This window comes from Poecile atricapillus, chromosome 2 (genome assembly GCF_030490865.1).
Source record: "Poecile atricapillus isolate bPoeAtr1 chromosome 2, bPoeAtr1.hap1, whole genome shotgun sequence".
In the NCBI taxonomy this organism is placed as follows: Eukaryota; Metazoa; Chordata; class Aves; order Passeriformes; family Paridae; genus Poecile; species Poecile atricapillus.
Window position 1 is genome coordinate 23,759,593 of NC_081250.1, and position 16,772 is coordinate 23,776,364.

Genomic DNA, 16,772 nt, shown 5'->3' on the forward strand with positions numbered 1-16,772 from the left:
CAATGAGCGATGAGCCTACTTATTTCCTAATGTTAACACAATAGAAAAGAATCAGCTGAGAGGAAAGGTGCAACATGAGAGCTCATGGTCTTCTTGGGAGGGGAGAAGATGGATTTTGATGTTTCACAGGCAGAGGATATTTCCTCCCTTCACCTTCACAAATATTAAACAAAACAAACTCTACGGCATTTTTAATAAAAGGCCAGTGGTATGTTAGAAATTAGTGCGCAAAAAGAGCCGATCAATGGAACAAACTGCTTCCATGAAGATATGTCTTTTGAAAGTGAAGTGTTACAAATAATCCTTGTGAGAAATGCAGCTTGTGTCAAATGCAACATTGCTTCTCAAAAGCCTGTGACAAGCAGAAAAATACGCTATTAATTATGCAATTTGGAAAATAAAACTACATCTATTCCTGCGTGTCTTTACTGTAACTATTCATGGAGAACCTATGAGAAAAAAGTAGCTATGATCCAGACAACCTGGACCACATATGTCTGTACTTTGTTGAATCAAGTCCCAGAAACTTAAGTCCTTTGTCTTCCCTGTCAACAAAAACAAATCATAAAATCCAGTATCAAACTCCATGTTATTCCAAAACTACAGTTGATTAAGTAGAAGCAAACTGTATCATCAGAAGGGCAAATGAGAGAGGCTAGGGATCACTATCAAAGGACTTCTGTTTTCTTTTGTTTATTAAATAGCAACTGTATTATTTACTGCAGCTTTGCAAGCTAGTGAGCAGCTGGGTGTGACACATTTCTATGCTCTGTAACCTCTCCTTATGCTTCGTTAGATTCCTTATCAGGACCAGAAGAAAAGAAATCTCTCTGTTATGCTTTTCCTGTGGCAAAGGAAAAGACAAGATGATGACTTTCCAGCTCATTTCACTTGTACAACGTTCTCATCAATCACCATGGGGTAGGTCTTTGTTATTTTCACTGAAGGACTGTTCTTAGTTTTCTGTCACAATAAAGCGTGACTCCACTAATTAGCAAATCAAGGTTACCTCTACCACATTTGCAAAAGAACAAAATGCAAACATAAGGCTAAATCTACTTCTGAAATATTTTCCAAGGCCCCAGCTTCACAGAGATAAACTAAGTCAAGCTAGGTCTAAATTCCTTAAATTGAAAAAGAAGTTAAGGTCTGAAACACTCAGAGTAGATGACGTAAGGAAGCTAAACTAACCATTTCATCAAGAACCAAAAGTTTTCTGCTTGTTTTGCGACTTTCTGCTCCAGAAACCAAGCAAAGAAACTGTGGCTTATTTTCATATTAAACTCTCTGTAAAGCATGCATCTCTCTGCAGTTTTGGTTCGCTATAGCCCACGCAGCTTGGCCTCCATTCTCCTTTTCCTAAGTCTTCAGTAAGTGTTTTAGATATCAGCAGAAATTATGTGAGCAAACAAAAAGCAAGAAAAAGTGGTATCTTCATAGCAAGGCAAAAACATAACACAAAATGCTTTGTAACATGGTCTCTCCTCTGACTTAATGTTTTTATCTGTATTTTCCCTTTTGGTCTGTCTTGTTTCTCACTAAATGACAGCTATACACAACATACTATTGTAATAACAAGCATATGGCTCAGAGATCACTGTTGACATTTTCAGAATTCAATTTAGACATTTTTATTTAAATGCATGAAAGACATCTGTATACTCCTTCATTAACTGCATTTTACATTTGTAATGTTCTGCATATTCTTTTGGAACCATTTCCTTTAAAATGCCAACTCTGGGTTTGGATAGCAAGTATTTCCTTTGTAACACTAAGGGAGGAGTATGTTACTGTCAAAATTTCTCTCTAAAAAGTCCTTACTAAAATATTTACCCTGCTAGTCAGAACAGGAATATCTTAAGTTATTTCCAAATGAAAGAATATTTTAGAATGAATCATAAACTAGATGTTTAAAAAAAAAGGTAACATGCTGCCGTTCCAATGCCCCTTCCCTGTTGTAAAACTAAATGAGAAACAACCCTGCATTTCCATCCACTTAATATTGTAACATTTTGGAGTGTTCTAATGTTTCCTAATTGTAGTTATGCAACAGAACTATCACAGCCTAAAACAAAGGACAAATTCAGCAGCTGAGTTTATTGGCTTAGAAATTAAGCACTCTTAAGAGATGGTTAACATGTCTTCTTGATTATTTTTGGTATTTTAAAGTTACAGTGCAATGCTTCCTATTGTATAGACAAAAGATGTGGAACATTTTAAGATACTTACCATTTTTACGGTGTTGTTTCTAAAGTCACATATTTAGCAACAGTGAAAACTGTTGAGCAGTAAATTTATTTGCAATTAAGCCACTAATTTCAAAGGACCCTTTAAGGTATAAGACACTGCTCAACATTAATAAAGACAGAATGTGATGGCATTTGTTGAACTGGTCACAATGATAAAATACAGCTTCGTCTTGGAAATGGGTATTCTCAAGGGTCATTATTTTCAAAGAAGGCAAATAGGATATTCTGTGGCCACAACAGCTATGATATTAATGAAAAACAGATATAAACAAACCAGTCCACCAAATCTTGTGATCCTTGGAGCCCTTTGCTATTACTGAGTCAATATACCATGCTGACCAGCTATGACACATTTTTGTGAGTCGTCAAGAGTCTGGTTCCAAACGCGTAATTTTTGAGAGAAGACTACTTCTTTGCTCTGACAAAGCATTTAAACACAAGCAAAACACATGTTTTATGACTAATCTGAGACTAAGGAAACAATGGTTTCAATTCTTCTTTGTTCCAACCTTAGAATTCACCAGGTCAGTGGCATAGGATAACAACTGATTCTCCTCTGTTAGCTCCTCTAATTCAGTCTTTCAACCTAATTTTTAATACTGGAGCAATCTGTTGACATAAAATTAAGCAGAAGCTTAAGAGCTTTGTTGAAGCAGAGCCTCTGCTCCCTTTTGGGGTTTTTCCTTTGGGATTGAAGTTGAACCAGAAAGTGCAAGTATATATGCCAACGTGAGTTTAAAAGTTTTATGTGTATACACGGTATAGCTGTAACAGTAAAGGAGAAGTAAAAAGAAACTAAAATAGTGATGTTTATAAGTCTTTGGATGAGGTTTCCAATCCAAAAATGAAAGACAGATTTGATCCAGGAGCTTGAACCTTTGTCATTTGCTCTTTCTTAATGGCAAACTATTCAGGCTTTGCAGTACAACAAATGAAAGGCTGCTTGCCCACTGCTACTAACACTATTGCTCTACACTCACTCCTAGAAGAACCTGGAGAATCCCACAATTACACCACAGAATGATTTGATCTTCTGTGAAGGATTTGTGCTCTGAAGTACCGACACTGGAAAATGCTACAAAACCACATCTGATTTATTAAAACTACAAATAAATTAGTAATTTAAATTTCTAAATATTTTCCCTTGCTGTTGCACCAAGAACAAACAACAAATGGTATTGCTGTTACTTCACTTGTGTTTCCATTCTGAATTTTCTGTCTTCTGGCAGCTACTTATGAATTTGCTAATAATGTGTGTCTTTTGTTTGGACTTCTTAAAAAGGATATTCTCAAAATGGAAGGAAGCTCATTTTATTTCACTTTGAAACTCGAGAAACCTGTAACATGAACCATATGCTGATTACAGAGCACTGATATATAAAGGAAGCAGTTGTGTAAATGTGTGAAGTGACCACGGTGCGGGAACAGCAGCAATGCTGTGGAGAAGCATTGTTTCACACAAATAATGCTGTTGTAGGATCTGACTATCACAACTCATGTTTAACAAGGTATTGTGTGAAGACCAGTCAAAAAGGAGGACCTATTGTGGTGGGCACCAAAGTCAAGGCTTTTCATACAGCCTCTTCCATTAAAAGCTTACAAATAAAACAGACAAGACAGACCCCAGGTGGAGAAACAGAAGTTCCATGATGCTACATTTTGATGGGCGTAGAGTCTGGAGGATGCAGGCAAAACAGCAAGAAAAGTGATGGAGAGATAAGTTCTGGAAGAAGGCAAAGAACAGAAGAGTACTTTACTGTGCAAATATGAAGGGAAAGTGAGGTGAAAAAATTAAAGTGAAAGAGAAAAGGGATCAAAAATTAGGAATTGCACAGGCAGAGAACACGGAGTTGAAATCATTGAAAGCAGCTCTGAGTGTCAAGAGGTTTTGGCTTTGGTTGCTCTAGCAGCTGAGTGTAGCTGGCTGATGCCCCTGGCTGGTGCTTCTCTGCAGTTTCATGCCTGATAGCCCGAGGACAGGAAGCAGGGTGGAACCGTGTCTGCTCTGGTATCCACAGGGGTGGGTGGGATGGGGGCTCTCCATGTGTCTCTCATCTGACACACTGAATAGGAGGGAGAGGCATGGCTTCAGCTGGGTCTCCTTTTATTCCTTCCCTATGAATGCAACAGCTCAGCTGTGTTGGGTGATGAGCTATTGGATGGACTCTGGGAATCAGCACGTATGTGTCTGTATATACACACACATAGATATATAGACACATATATATTCACACACACACACATACACACACACACGTACGTGTGTGCACATGTGTGTGTGGTGTGCTTTCATGTGTATACATGTAAAGGCAATACACACCCAAGCACTCTCTAGGCACAGCAGAACTGCTGCTACCCCTCATGTATCTGTGTACTCTTTAAGCATCTGTGCTGCCAGTTCTGGCCTTCTCTGGGCCACACCTATTTTGAGAAAGTGAACTCTGGAGACAGTAAAGTGATGATCATAGTTTCCTTTTCTCTCACTCAAATAGCAATATTTTTTTTCTGCAAATATGTTAGAGAACCTTACAATATACATTTTTGGATGTGTTTAGATGCCTATGTATTCATAAATTATAGAAGATTCTTTAAGCTGACTTTATGTTCCACATATAAAAACATGTAATACAAAAAAACTCCATCTCTGCCCATTTGTATGGAACTTTGTTTTCTGGCATAAGTTAAATACATCTGCTATGGAGGAAAAGAAACAAACAAAACATATCTTGATTAAATCAGTATGCCACTAAAGTAACACACTTCAAATTAATTTTTACTGTGGGATACAATAACCTGCCTATTCACTGGCATAAAACCAGTGCATACAGCTAGCCCAAAAGTATTAAATTTCTCTTGGGGTGGAATAGAGAAAACAGTTTTATGGAAAAATAACTTACTTGATCACTGTTATCTTTTATTAGCTATGAGTTATCTGTGGCCAACTTTTGAATTGTTTTACACTATGGCTCTATAATTGCTGTGAGTAAATATAGACACTTCATAAATCTTCTAGTTTAGAGAATCTGAACTGCAGTAACTTGGGTTGACTGAGATGGTAAATGTATTTTGCTACAATGCTTCTTGTCCCAGATCAGCTCAGTTCGACCCTTAGAATCCTGAGCTCAGAAAGAAAAAATATGTCGCCCAATCTTCTCAAATATCTACCTTGTCACAATTTGTGCTACTGTCTACCCTTCCCTATCTCTGTGTGCTTGCTTTGGGATGAAGTACAACTTTGTGGGTGTACTGCATAGGGGACTGATTTCCTTCCAGTGCAGAAACTACTATTAGGAAAGTGATTCCTACCTGCCCCTGCAAAAGTGAGGAATGGCTCTTTGAACGTCTTCTCTTTACTTCACATCTGCTGCAGTCCAGCTTTCAAATTACTTGTCAAAAGCAGCATATGGCTTGTAAGCAAATTTAGAATATGGTTAAATCCAAACATTTCAGTCTATTTTTCTGCGACTGCTTTACGTGCACTGTCAGCTGCAACGGCTTTCTCTTAATTGCTTTAAATGTGGCATATCATGTTGACGCAAAGAAACACTCTGGAAACATGAGTGACACTTCTGCTGATCACTGAGGCAGGATGTGCTTGCAGAGCAAGCTGTGCCTGTGCACCACCACCACGAGACAAAGGAAAGCATCTCAAAAATACTCCTCACTTGGAGGAACTATCACTGGCTGGGTGCAGAATAGGGTGGCACTGTCTCTGACCTGCTGCCTGGCAGCTCAGCCCCTGTACCTGATGGACAATTATTCCCACCACATCCTCCCTTTCTCTCAGTGTCATCAAAGCATTTCACATAGCAATGGGTACCACACTGATCAGTAGAAAAAAAAAACCAGTGTGATTAATAATCTGAGAGCATCTCAAGGGAATTGAGAGCAGTAGGACCCATAAACATTTTTATGCATCACATCCATGTCCAGCTCTGCTGAACTAACAGAACTGCAATGAGCTGATAGCCACATTTCACTTCCAGTGTTTGTAATACTGTGATTTTGCAATGACTTGATCATAAATCCGTTCTTACCAAGGCTTGATCTCTTTCCCTGCCCACAATTCAGAATCTCTTCAGCTTCTTAATTTCCTCTGACTTTCTGAATAAAGATGATTTCTGGCCCTCCATCTACTGAAAACAATAGCTTCCTTCTGACTTCAAAAAGGATGTGTCCCTTAGGGCCCCACTGGACTGCAATGCTGCCTTGAGAGTAGGGACTACAAAAGAGAAGTAGGTTGAGATGTCTATTTACAGAACCCTTGATAGACATCATTTCACAGTGACATTTCTAATTCAGTGTCATTGTTTTTAAAGACTAAAATTATTATTTCAGGCAGGTTGCTTTCATGCATTATGCTCCAGTGTTGCTTGACTGCTTTCCAAACTGGAACAACTGAAAAAATGTGAAGCGCTCCAATGATTTTAAATCACTCTAGTCAGGACAGAGTGATTTAAAATTATTGGAGTGCCTCACATTTTTATGAGCTCTCAGTTTGCAAGCAATGGAGGTCTGAGCAGTTCTAGGCTACAGCGCTGTAAAAAACAACTATACATTATCATCAGAGTGAAAAAGTTTGCACTGGTATTTGGAAATGGTAGGAATTAGAAGATATTTAACGCCACCATAATTAAAATCAGTGGCTATACAGTAATAGTAAAAAGGTTGAAGCTAAAGAAGTAACTGTGTAGATACCAGACTATACTGCCTCACATCCTGTGAGCTGCAGTCCCGTTATTCACAGAATCATGACTCCTCTAAACCCCTTGGTCAGCTTGTACATTGCCACCTGCTACCAGCCAGAGGAGATGTGGCTGTGCCTCCACATGCCTCCACAGTATGGCAATGAAATTACACCACCTACAACAGAGGGAACAACCACTCTGGAGAATATCCATTTTTTAATGCTTAGTTCCTTCAGAGCTTGTGCAGGACACCTACTCTCTCTCCTGCTACCCTTTCACATAGAAGCCCAACCCCGCAATAGCAGGATAACAGAGAACGAAAAAAGAAAGATTTATCCCAAAGTGATATATCAGTTCAGCCCTTTTGTTTTTCATTTATTTTTACTGGCAACTCTAATTTATAATACAGATTGAGAACAAAATTTGTTGCAAAATACCGCACAAAAATAAAATCCTTAGCAGCTACAAATGGGCACCATTTCACTGAAGCTAATGGATTTATACTTGTTACTATCAGTTAGGGATCTGATCCGTTATTTGTACACTTCAAATTCCTCATTAAGTTTTGCTTCTTTCTTTACCATAAAAGTACTGACAGGAAAATGATAACAACAGCTCTTCTGTTAGTATCTTACTTATTAATTTGAGCAGGTTCTTTTTTTGGTGACTTTTAACTTTGATGTTGTTAAATGCAGCCACACTCTGAAGACTCTGGTACTGGTAAATCTGTTTTCCAGGAATATCTTGTTTTATTTGCAGAACTGCATGATTGTGTGACATCTGCTTCACATCTCAGATGTGATCAGCTGGCTCACGGCTGAGTTACCTCACAACATGAACACTGGTCTGTTTTCTGAGAAACAGCATCTTCATATAAATTTTCTAAGTGTCTTGCAAAGATGTGACGAGTCTGCCTGGTTTAATAGCAGGTAATATAAGCTAAGGACATGCAAAGGGATGCAAGAAGAACATGTATTCCATGACTGAGGCTAATATTTAAAAATTCAATTTATGGGCTACTATCTGATAAGCCCACAAAAGGGAATTAGGATCACTGCTGTACTTTCTAAATTTCAGGCATCTAAATACCAAAACCTGTATACCTGAATCAGATGGGTATATTGGCTTTCTCTGCAAAGATGTAAATAACCAAAAACTATCCACGTAAGCCATTCACTTGGGTGAGGAACCAGGACACAACAGAGAAAAGCATATACATTGAACCCTGCTCACTCTGTGATTTGGCTGCCCTGTTCAAGGCTGGAGGGAATACCATGAAGATTCATGAATCATAGACCTGGGTAGAAGGACATTCCCAGCTTTTGCAACATTCCATGATAGATAACATATGCACCTGCTATAATGGAAACCTTTCTTCTGTTCCCTCCTGTGCTGACTGTCAGATTGAAACATGCACAGCCCACCTAGCACATGTAGCCTAAACTCTAAATTTCTGTAAGAAAACTACTGCAAGAAGCCTACTTAAAATGACATTACCTCACCACAAAGTTAACTTTATTCATTACTAAAATTAAAGAACCTCAGTAAGAGTTTGTTGTCCCCTCTCATTTTTACAGTCTCTTTGGCCTGGCAGCACAAGATGACTCCAAAGATGAAGGAACATATATGATAAGATGAAGGAACTCCAAAGAACTGTTCTGTAACCACTTAATGTACAGCTTTATACACTAAACCATCACATGCATAGATTAATTTAAAGCTAAGTACTATTAAATACGTTGCAGCGTTTTACATCAATAAACACCATCTTGGTAGCATATGTATGATTTCCATATGAAAAATGTAATTAGCGTTACAACAACCATATTCATATAAAAATTACTTAGGAACAAAAAAACCATGCCAGTCTCACAAACATCAGAACAAAATGTGACCACGCAGCTTAAACATGCTTCAGTCCCAAAGGCTAAGACATCAAAATGCTTTAGTGGTCTGTTAACTATTTAAAAGAAAATCATCTTTCTGTGACAGACATGTCATTCCTACTTCCACTACCCTTATGTCAACTAACAAAAGTTCCTAATAAGCCAAGTCTCTCCGAGTCTCGACTGCTAAGACCATTAACTTTACCAAAGACCTGTGCATGACTAACAGCTGTGTCCAAAGGAAACTGAACTCATACCTTCCATTTCCACATAAACTGCCCTAAAGAGTATCCCAGGAAGAAAAGAAGGGAGGAGATGATGGGTAGAGAGGAAAGAAGGAAGATGTTGTCATTGCTGATTCTGATTCATGCCATATGGAACATATATTAATCAGGTCTGACAAAGGAAGCCAGCAAGTGTGAGCGTGATTACAGTCCAGCAGTTCCAAAGGCTTATTAAGTAGATTAAAGGCTGAATATAGTTCTCTTTCAAAAGTGAACACTATGTCCACAGCTATTTGAAGTAGTGTTCACCATCCCTCTAGTTCAAAGGAGACTCCATTAAATAATAATGGAAGGGCTTCAGCAGAAAAGATTTCCTCTGTCCAGAATAACCTAGAACTCAGAAGCCAGAGCCACAGAAATGGATGTGAGCATCCACACTCCTGGGCACAGAAAGGGGAATGAGCATGTCTGCTCTATCTCTTAGGTGTGCATTCCCAATACCATGCAGTGTGTCATAGGAAAGCTACCTCTCCTCTATCATGTTACAGACACTTGTCTGTGTCTTCCTAAAACACCCTCTGATGTGACACCTACAGCAGGACCTTAGGCATTAGAAAGGCATTGCTGAGCAGCGTTAAGACGAAAGATCTAGTTGCGTTTAAATAATCAATATGGCTTATTTCTTTGAACTGCTACAGTCTGATGATTGCCTGCAAAACATAAAGGAAGTTTTTAAAATGGTACCAGTGTCACTTATTTCTTGACAGCTGGTAACCAAAAACCCCAGCAAGCCCCAAACCAGCAAAAGCTGAGCCTCCCTTCCCTATGTGTTATGTAATGATGGTAGTCAATTCAAACAGAAAAGATCTTTTGGGGCTGACACTTCTCTCACAATAATTTTATGTCATTCAAGGTCCACTAACAACTGTTGATTTTACACCACGGTGCCACAGAGGTACATTAGATCCTTCAACTTCAAGCTATCAAGAGCTTGGCTCATTTGGCATTTCTGTGCTGCTGACACACGCAGAACTTTAACAGATGGTCTTACAATACTGGCAGTTGTTTTGTACTGTGCTGGCGGTGAGGGGAAATACTCTACACAAATTGTCTGCAATTCTGGAAAATAAATGAAGTACAAATCCATATTAACCTCAAAAGCCAAACTATAAAAAGTCAGATTAGTCATTTAACGATGTATGTGCTCTGGGTTAAATGCTCAGCTGCTACAAATTCATAGTATTTCCCTGCAGCCAGGAGTAGTATGTTTTGCTTCAATTTCTATCATGAATATCCATAAAGATTGTATAATTACAAAGGTATTGAAATACACTAAAAATAAGCCTTGAGACCCTTCCTCATGTTATCATCCCTGTCTATCAGCAAAGGTACCTCGATAAACTGGGTGCTTTGACATAAACACAAAGCAATAGGGTTAACTTCAGTTAAGTTAACTGAATCTCTCTCTTTTCCTGTGCCAAACAGGATTCAAGAAAAAAAAAATCAGCTACTGTGAAAATGCTGAAATCAACAGTGATGACCAAGTAAACAGCAATTTTACATTTTTCCTCACCCATTTAAAAAGAGATTATGTACCACAAGCTGCATTTTACAGCCACTAATTTCACCAGCTGCAGTGGAACTTGCACTGTACATAAAAGACCAAAATTCTCTTCCCTGTTCCTGTGTGGCTTTTCTACTTTGTATGCCAAATTATCAGATATAGTGACTGGGTTAACTAGTAAACCATGCAGAATAGTGCTTCTTGAAGGTAAGCACAATGATTTCCTTCATCAGGATATAATCTCTATGAAATGTATATTCAAACATATATTTGAGAGCCTTATAGTGAAATTTCAGAAAAAAAAATTGGAAATCACAAATACTTTCATACAGTGCTCATGTCTTGTATTTCCTTTAAATGAAACACAGATCAAAAGAGCCTTCAAACTGAGATTTCACAGGCTTGGTCTTTCAGTTCCCATCAATTTCAATATATTTAGTTAGATAATATGCCAGTCACCTTGCATCTTATTTTCAAAATGTTAGTTAAAATACAGCTCATGTAAGTAGCTTCAAAGTCCTAGGAGGAAAACAGAACCTTAATAACATTATAATAAATCAGTCCTGCAATATAATATGTACATTCCAGTCTTCTTCTGACTGAATCAAAGCTGTACCCATTTTTCAAAAATTTTATTTTATCCTCTACGGTTGGTTAAAAACATGGTTGCTGGAACTGACTGATATTATACATATGTGACTTGACTGATATTATACATGTGTGGCTTTGACACCAGTGAATAGATCTTTTATCAGCTTTAGTTCTAATTTTATACTGAAAGATCAAACACCTCCTAAGTCTGAAGCTGTTGAAAAAGTTATTGAAACAACTATATTTTCAATAGTTTTCATGTTTTCTTCTCCTCCCTGGGGACTTTTGTCAGACTAAGATGATACAACATACTTCCAGAAAGTACCTAAAAAAGTGAAAGATAATGCATCTCTGAAAGCATAAATTATTTCTCCTCACGAAAATGAAAAAATCAAAAGAAATGTTAAACAGACACAGTCAAAATGTAGCAACATTAATCCCTCTGCTTCTCTTCCCAGGTATACATTTTTTGTCAAACACTTCAACCTATGATTCTCAATGTGGCATTTTGTTGTGAAATTCCTAGAAAAGCAGAGGACATGGTATATGCATTTTATTAGCAATAATGCAAGCACATCCTATCCTAGGTAGGGGTCTTCCCTTACAGATGCAGAATATGAGAAAACATGACAGTACAACTTCATTATTGTCCTAACAGTTACTGAGAGCTTTCCCAGCTTCTATAACAACTGGTCACAACCTCCCCACCCTTCAGCCTACCCTCTGCAGAGCACACCACAGGTCCACAATGAACATTTCTTTCTCTCAGAATGTACACAAACTCTTCTGGCAAGTAGGATATAAAACAGAAGTAGTCTCTTGGGAAAATAAAAAGCAAAGGAAAAGGGATAAGGAACACAGGATTTATTTTATCCATTCTAACAATATCCAGCACTTCACCTTTAAGGGAAGGTTCAAGTAGTCTCTGCCTAAACAATAACAGAATCATCGGCCTGCAGCTGTGAGCGAGGTCATTCTTAATGATTCCACAGAATCATGGAATCACAGAATGGCATTACTGGTGCTGGAAAACACCTTAAAAATTCTGCTGCCATGCACAGGGACACCTTTCACTAGACCAGGTAGCTCAGAGCTCCATCCAACCTGTCCTTGAACACTTCCAGGGGTAGGGCAGCCATGACTTCTCTGGGCAACCTGTTCCAGTGCCTCACCACCCTCACAGAAAAGAATTCTTCCTTAATTTCTAATCTAAACATACTCTTTCAGTTTTCAACCACTCCCCTTTTCCCTGTTACTACATGCTCCTGTAAATAGTGGCTCTCCATGCTCCCTGTAGGCTCCCTCCAGGTACTGGAAGGCTGCAATTAGGTCACCTCTAAGCCTTCTCTTTTCCAGGCTGAAAAATCCCAATTCTCTGAGCCTTTCCTCATAAGGTAAGTGCTCCACCCCTCTAATCAACTTGGTGACCCTGCTCTGGGGACTTGCTCCAACAGGTCCCTGTCCTTCCTGTGCTTGAATGCTCCATTTGGTAGAAGTTCAGTAGATTCAGTAAATTTAGAACTCTGAAAGAGGAATAAAACCCCAAGAGCAGCATTTTCACAAAGAGATTACATCTGTTACTTTGTGCTGCAGCTCATGTCCCAAGCTGGGCACTACTCAATTTTGATGCAACAAAATCCTATGGGATCACAATTTATCTCTGAAATATTATTCCCTAATATCTTTCTTCTTAAATACCTTTATAGTTTCAGTAGGCACTCCAGGCTCTGGAACTTTATCCAAGTAAGTAGTCAAGTCTTGATCCACATGTTCAAACACTAATGTTAACTTGGTCTCTCTGTCTGTTCGTGACACGGTGCACACATCAAACAATCTGAGAAGAGGAAAGGAACAGAAGAGGTAAGTATACAGGAACCAGTACAGACATACCTTGCATCTCAAGCATGTCTATTTAAATTTCTTACAGTACATAGAATGGAAAAGAGCCTCCCAAAGGTAGACTTTGAGCTCTTGATGCATCAGGTAACAGCTGATGTGTCAAAGTTACCATCTCAGTCTTTCACTTGTGCATTCTGGAATAAGATTAATTATTAAGAATTCATCAGCTGTTGAATGTAAAATAATTACATGAAAAGAGTTTATTTTTTTGACACAGAAATCTGAGTTATTACAGAAAATTACATTGTATTTATCCACATTCCAGGCTCTAGTACTTATAGTCACTACAAAAAAAAAAAAAAGCAGGAAATATTCTTGAAAAAAAATGTTTGCATGCACCTTCAGTTTCTTTCCACATAATTCGCATGTATACCATTACACAGCTTTATAATTAGCTCTCCTTCAACAGAAACAGAATTTTTTCGCTGATTCCTCTTGCAGATTCCTGGATGCAAGAAATACCTTCAGAGTTTGGAAAAAAGCTTTGTGCACAAGATGTCACTAACTTCTTTCATCACTTTTGGTCACTCTTTTACTGGAACTTCTTTATCATTTCACCTTGTTGCACAACATCAAACTAATTTACAAAGCTCTTCATAATACCACATTCCTATCTGATTACTCTATTTTCTATTGTTTTCTCTTTTTAGGTAGCATTTCTCTCATCCTCTCTGCTTCATCTACCATGTGAGCTTTAACCACTGTTTTACCTTTTCCAAAAACATGTGCCCATATCAGTGATTTTCACTACCCTTCCTCAAGTTCCACTTCTACAAAATCCTAACAGGAATCCATCTAAATTGGAAGGACATTTCTTCCCTGCCTTACTCATGTGCTTATTCATTTAATTTTATATTCCAAGATCAGATCACATTTCTCTCTGAGGCAAGGCAGAAAAATGAATCACTACTTTTACTAGGTACAGTAGATTAAAAAAATTAATGGAGTTACTGAGAAAAAGGTCTAGACAGTTAAAGTGAAGAATCTCGCATTGGTAACAGACCAAACTAGTGTTGATACTATGGCTTATTTTTTCCAACATCGTATCAGTGATGCTGTTGTATTACTTTTAACTTTTATCCTCTTCCTTAGAATTACTTTATTAGAATTAAGAAGTACAGGATTTCTGGTAATGTTTTCAAGTAATATTTTTGCTGTTTGTTCAAGGACTAAAGGCTTTATATGCAGGATCTGAAGATGACTGATCACACACAAATTTTTGAGGGTCCCTGCTTTTCCCAGATGAGATCTGACAAACAGACAAGGACAACATGTACATGAGGTCTTGCACTGAGATTTTACTTCTTACCTTAAATCTCAATGTATTTCACAAGAGAGGGAAACACTAGAATTGGCATAACCACCTGAATAGAACGTAATTCAGATTTAAGAGAGAAGTATTTTTCACTTCACATTTACCATATGGTAAAGGCTGTGCTCTCATTTGACAGCATTTCCTAAATAATCTTTGGTCTGGTATTAAAAAATTGTTTATTAGCCACCATATTTTGAAAATGTATACATGCACACTAATTTTAGGTTAAGGAAGCTTTTCAGTGAGTAATAAATTAGGAACCAAAGTTAAAGAAAGACTGTCACCCTACCTCTTCTTGAAGACTAATCTGTACTTAATCTGTAATCATCATCTGAACAAACAAACATTAATTATTATGGTAACACAGTGACTGTAAGAGAAAATTTGTTGGCAGGTTTCTCATAATGACAAAAACCGTTCTCTAAGATTCTCTCAACGGGGTGTACACGTCCTGTACACAGTAAATAAGCTTTGTGAAAAGTCACAAATCTTCCTGAAAAGTGGAATCTTCTGGCATTTGGCTGGAGGTTAATAATCTGCAATATATCTATATATATCAACGTGGAATGTAGCTGGACTGCCTATAACCCCAACATATGCAAATAGAGAGGAGCCAGACAGGTCTCAACATCTGAACATAAACACTGGAAAATATTTCCAGCTGTATGATTCCTTTGTGTTGACCTACATTCACCTAAAATGTTCTAGAACACCCCTTTTTCTAGGTATTTAATACACTGGCAAAAATATATTTTCAACTACAGCAGAGTTATTATTCAAGCAAAAAGGAAAATTATTTCACTGTATTAAACTTAGAAGCAGCATGTAATTTCCAACTCACTGTGGAGGAAAATGTTGACTCTCTGTTAATTCTTCTGTATGTGGGTTATTTTGATTCTGGCATTTTCTGGCACAGCAAAATAAGGAACTCAGAGAAGCACAATTCTGGTTACCTTTTACTGAGTAATAATATTATCACCGAGTAATAATATTATCTTTCCTTTTTATATACTCCTTATGTTAGAAACTCTATTTACTGTTAATCATAAAAGCTCCAGATTCTGCACTGGTCTGGGTAGAAGCACATTGTGTTTACTCACAGAAAATAAAGCTGCTACCTTAGAAAGATAATAATTTAAATCATAGGTTATATGAGTCCATGATAGTACAAAAAAAAACCGTCTGGCATTGCTCCTGCTAATCATTCTTGAAATAGATGGAGAAAGACGCAGCCTCTTTATTTAGTAGTTTCCACAGGGATAAAACTACTTTTTATAAATTATACTCTTTTACATTCACTGTGAGAATATCACCCATAAAATTGTCCTTGTTAATTAGCAGCATCTCTGCTGCCTACATTGAACATCTCTGAAGTCATTTCCTCATGATTTTCTGTATGTGATGGGTTAACATTGCATGTGGTTGCCTCTCTGGACTAGGCAACAGCAAAAGGGCTTTTATTTAAAGAGTTACTATGTGGACACTTATCCTAAGTGAAGTAAATGTACCTCAATTAATACAGGATTTCCATACTGAATACTTTGTAAACACAAGCCCTGCCCTTCTATTGTACTTACAAAAGAAACGTTTGAATTATTTGATTAAAGTAAGATCCGCTATGGGAAATCCTGCAAGTATTTAGCAAGATGTTTGGCTGGGAGTCATACACCGCCCAACATGTCGATCTGAACTGGAACGCTGCTGAAGAGACACTAACAGAGAACATGGGATTTAATGCAGACATTTTTTCAAGTTAATTGTACTAAAGCAGAAGCTTATCAGCTACAAATAGCTGTCTCTGTTTTATTTTATGTGTTTAGTTTAATTATGTGGATCTTCCTATAATCCAGCAGAATACCCGCCTTCCTACAAAAATACTTTGGTATTTTTTGCATGCAGAAAACCAGATGACGCACCTTAAAGTCTCCACAGCTTCTTACAACACAAAATCTGACAAATGCAAACCTTCATTTTACAATATGAATACCTAATGCTTTTAAAGGAAAGACAGTTATTACTTTGAAAACGATTGCATCTACTGAATGGAAGACTGTAACCGATCCCAGAAAGTCCCTAAATGTTACCAGATTTGCTTTTGAGATGCTCTGACAATTGCTATGAAGTTTCCCACTTTCAAGTAGCATAAATTTTTTTTCCTGAGCAAACTGAGATAACAGCAATGGAGATCAAGTCCATCAGCCCAAGCCACCTGCAAGAAGTACCGAAAGACAGATCTGACTGTAAGACCTGAAAAAACTGTAGGACACAATTTCTTTTGGCTATTGTCAAACAGATGAGTAGGTACATATGGAAAATTAACTGGATCACAGTCAAAAGGAAGACCAAGAATTAGATA

At 37.7% G+C, this 16,772-nt stretch overlaps 1 protein-coding gene across 4 annotated transcripts in view; it reads right to left on the minus strand.

Annotated features, from left to right (window-relative positions):
- Positions 1 to 16,772, minus strand: part of CDK6 (cyclin dependent kinase 6) — a 127,207-nt gene that overhangs the window by 82,104 nt on the left and 28,331 nt on the right. For all 4 annotated transcript variants that reach the window (XM_058833128.1, XM_058833129.1, XM_058833132.1 and 1 more), the window contains exon 3: positions 12,901 to 13,036. In XM_058833128.1, coding sequence (XP_058689111.1) covers positions 12,901 to 13,036 — 136 coding nt within the window. The remainder of the gene's footprint in view (positions 1 to 12,900; positions 13,037 to 16,772) is intronic.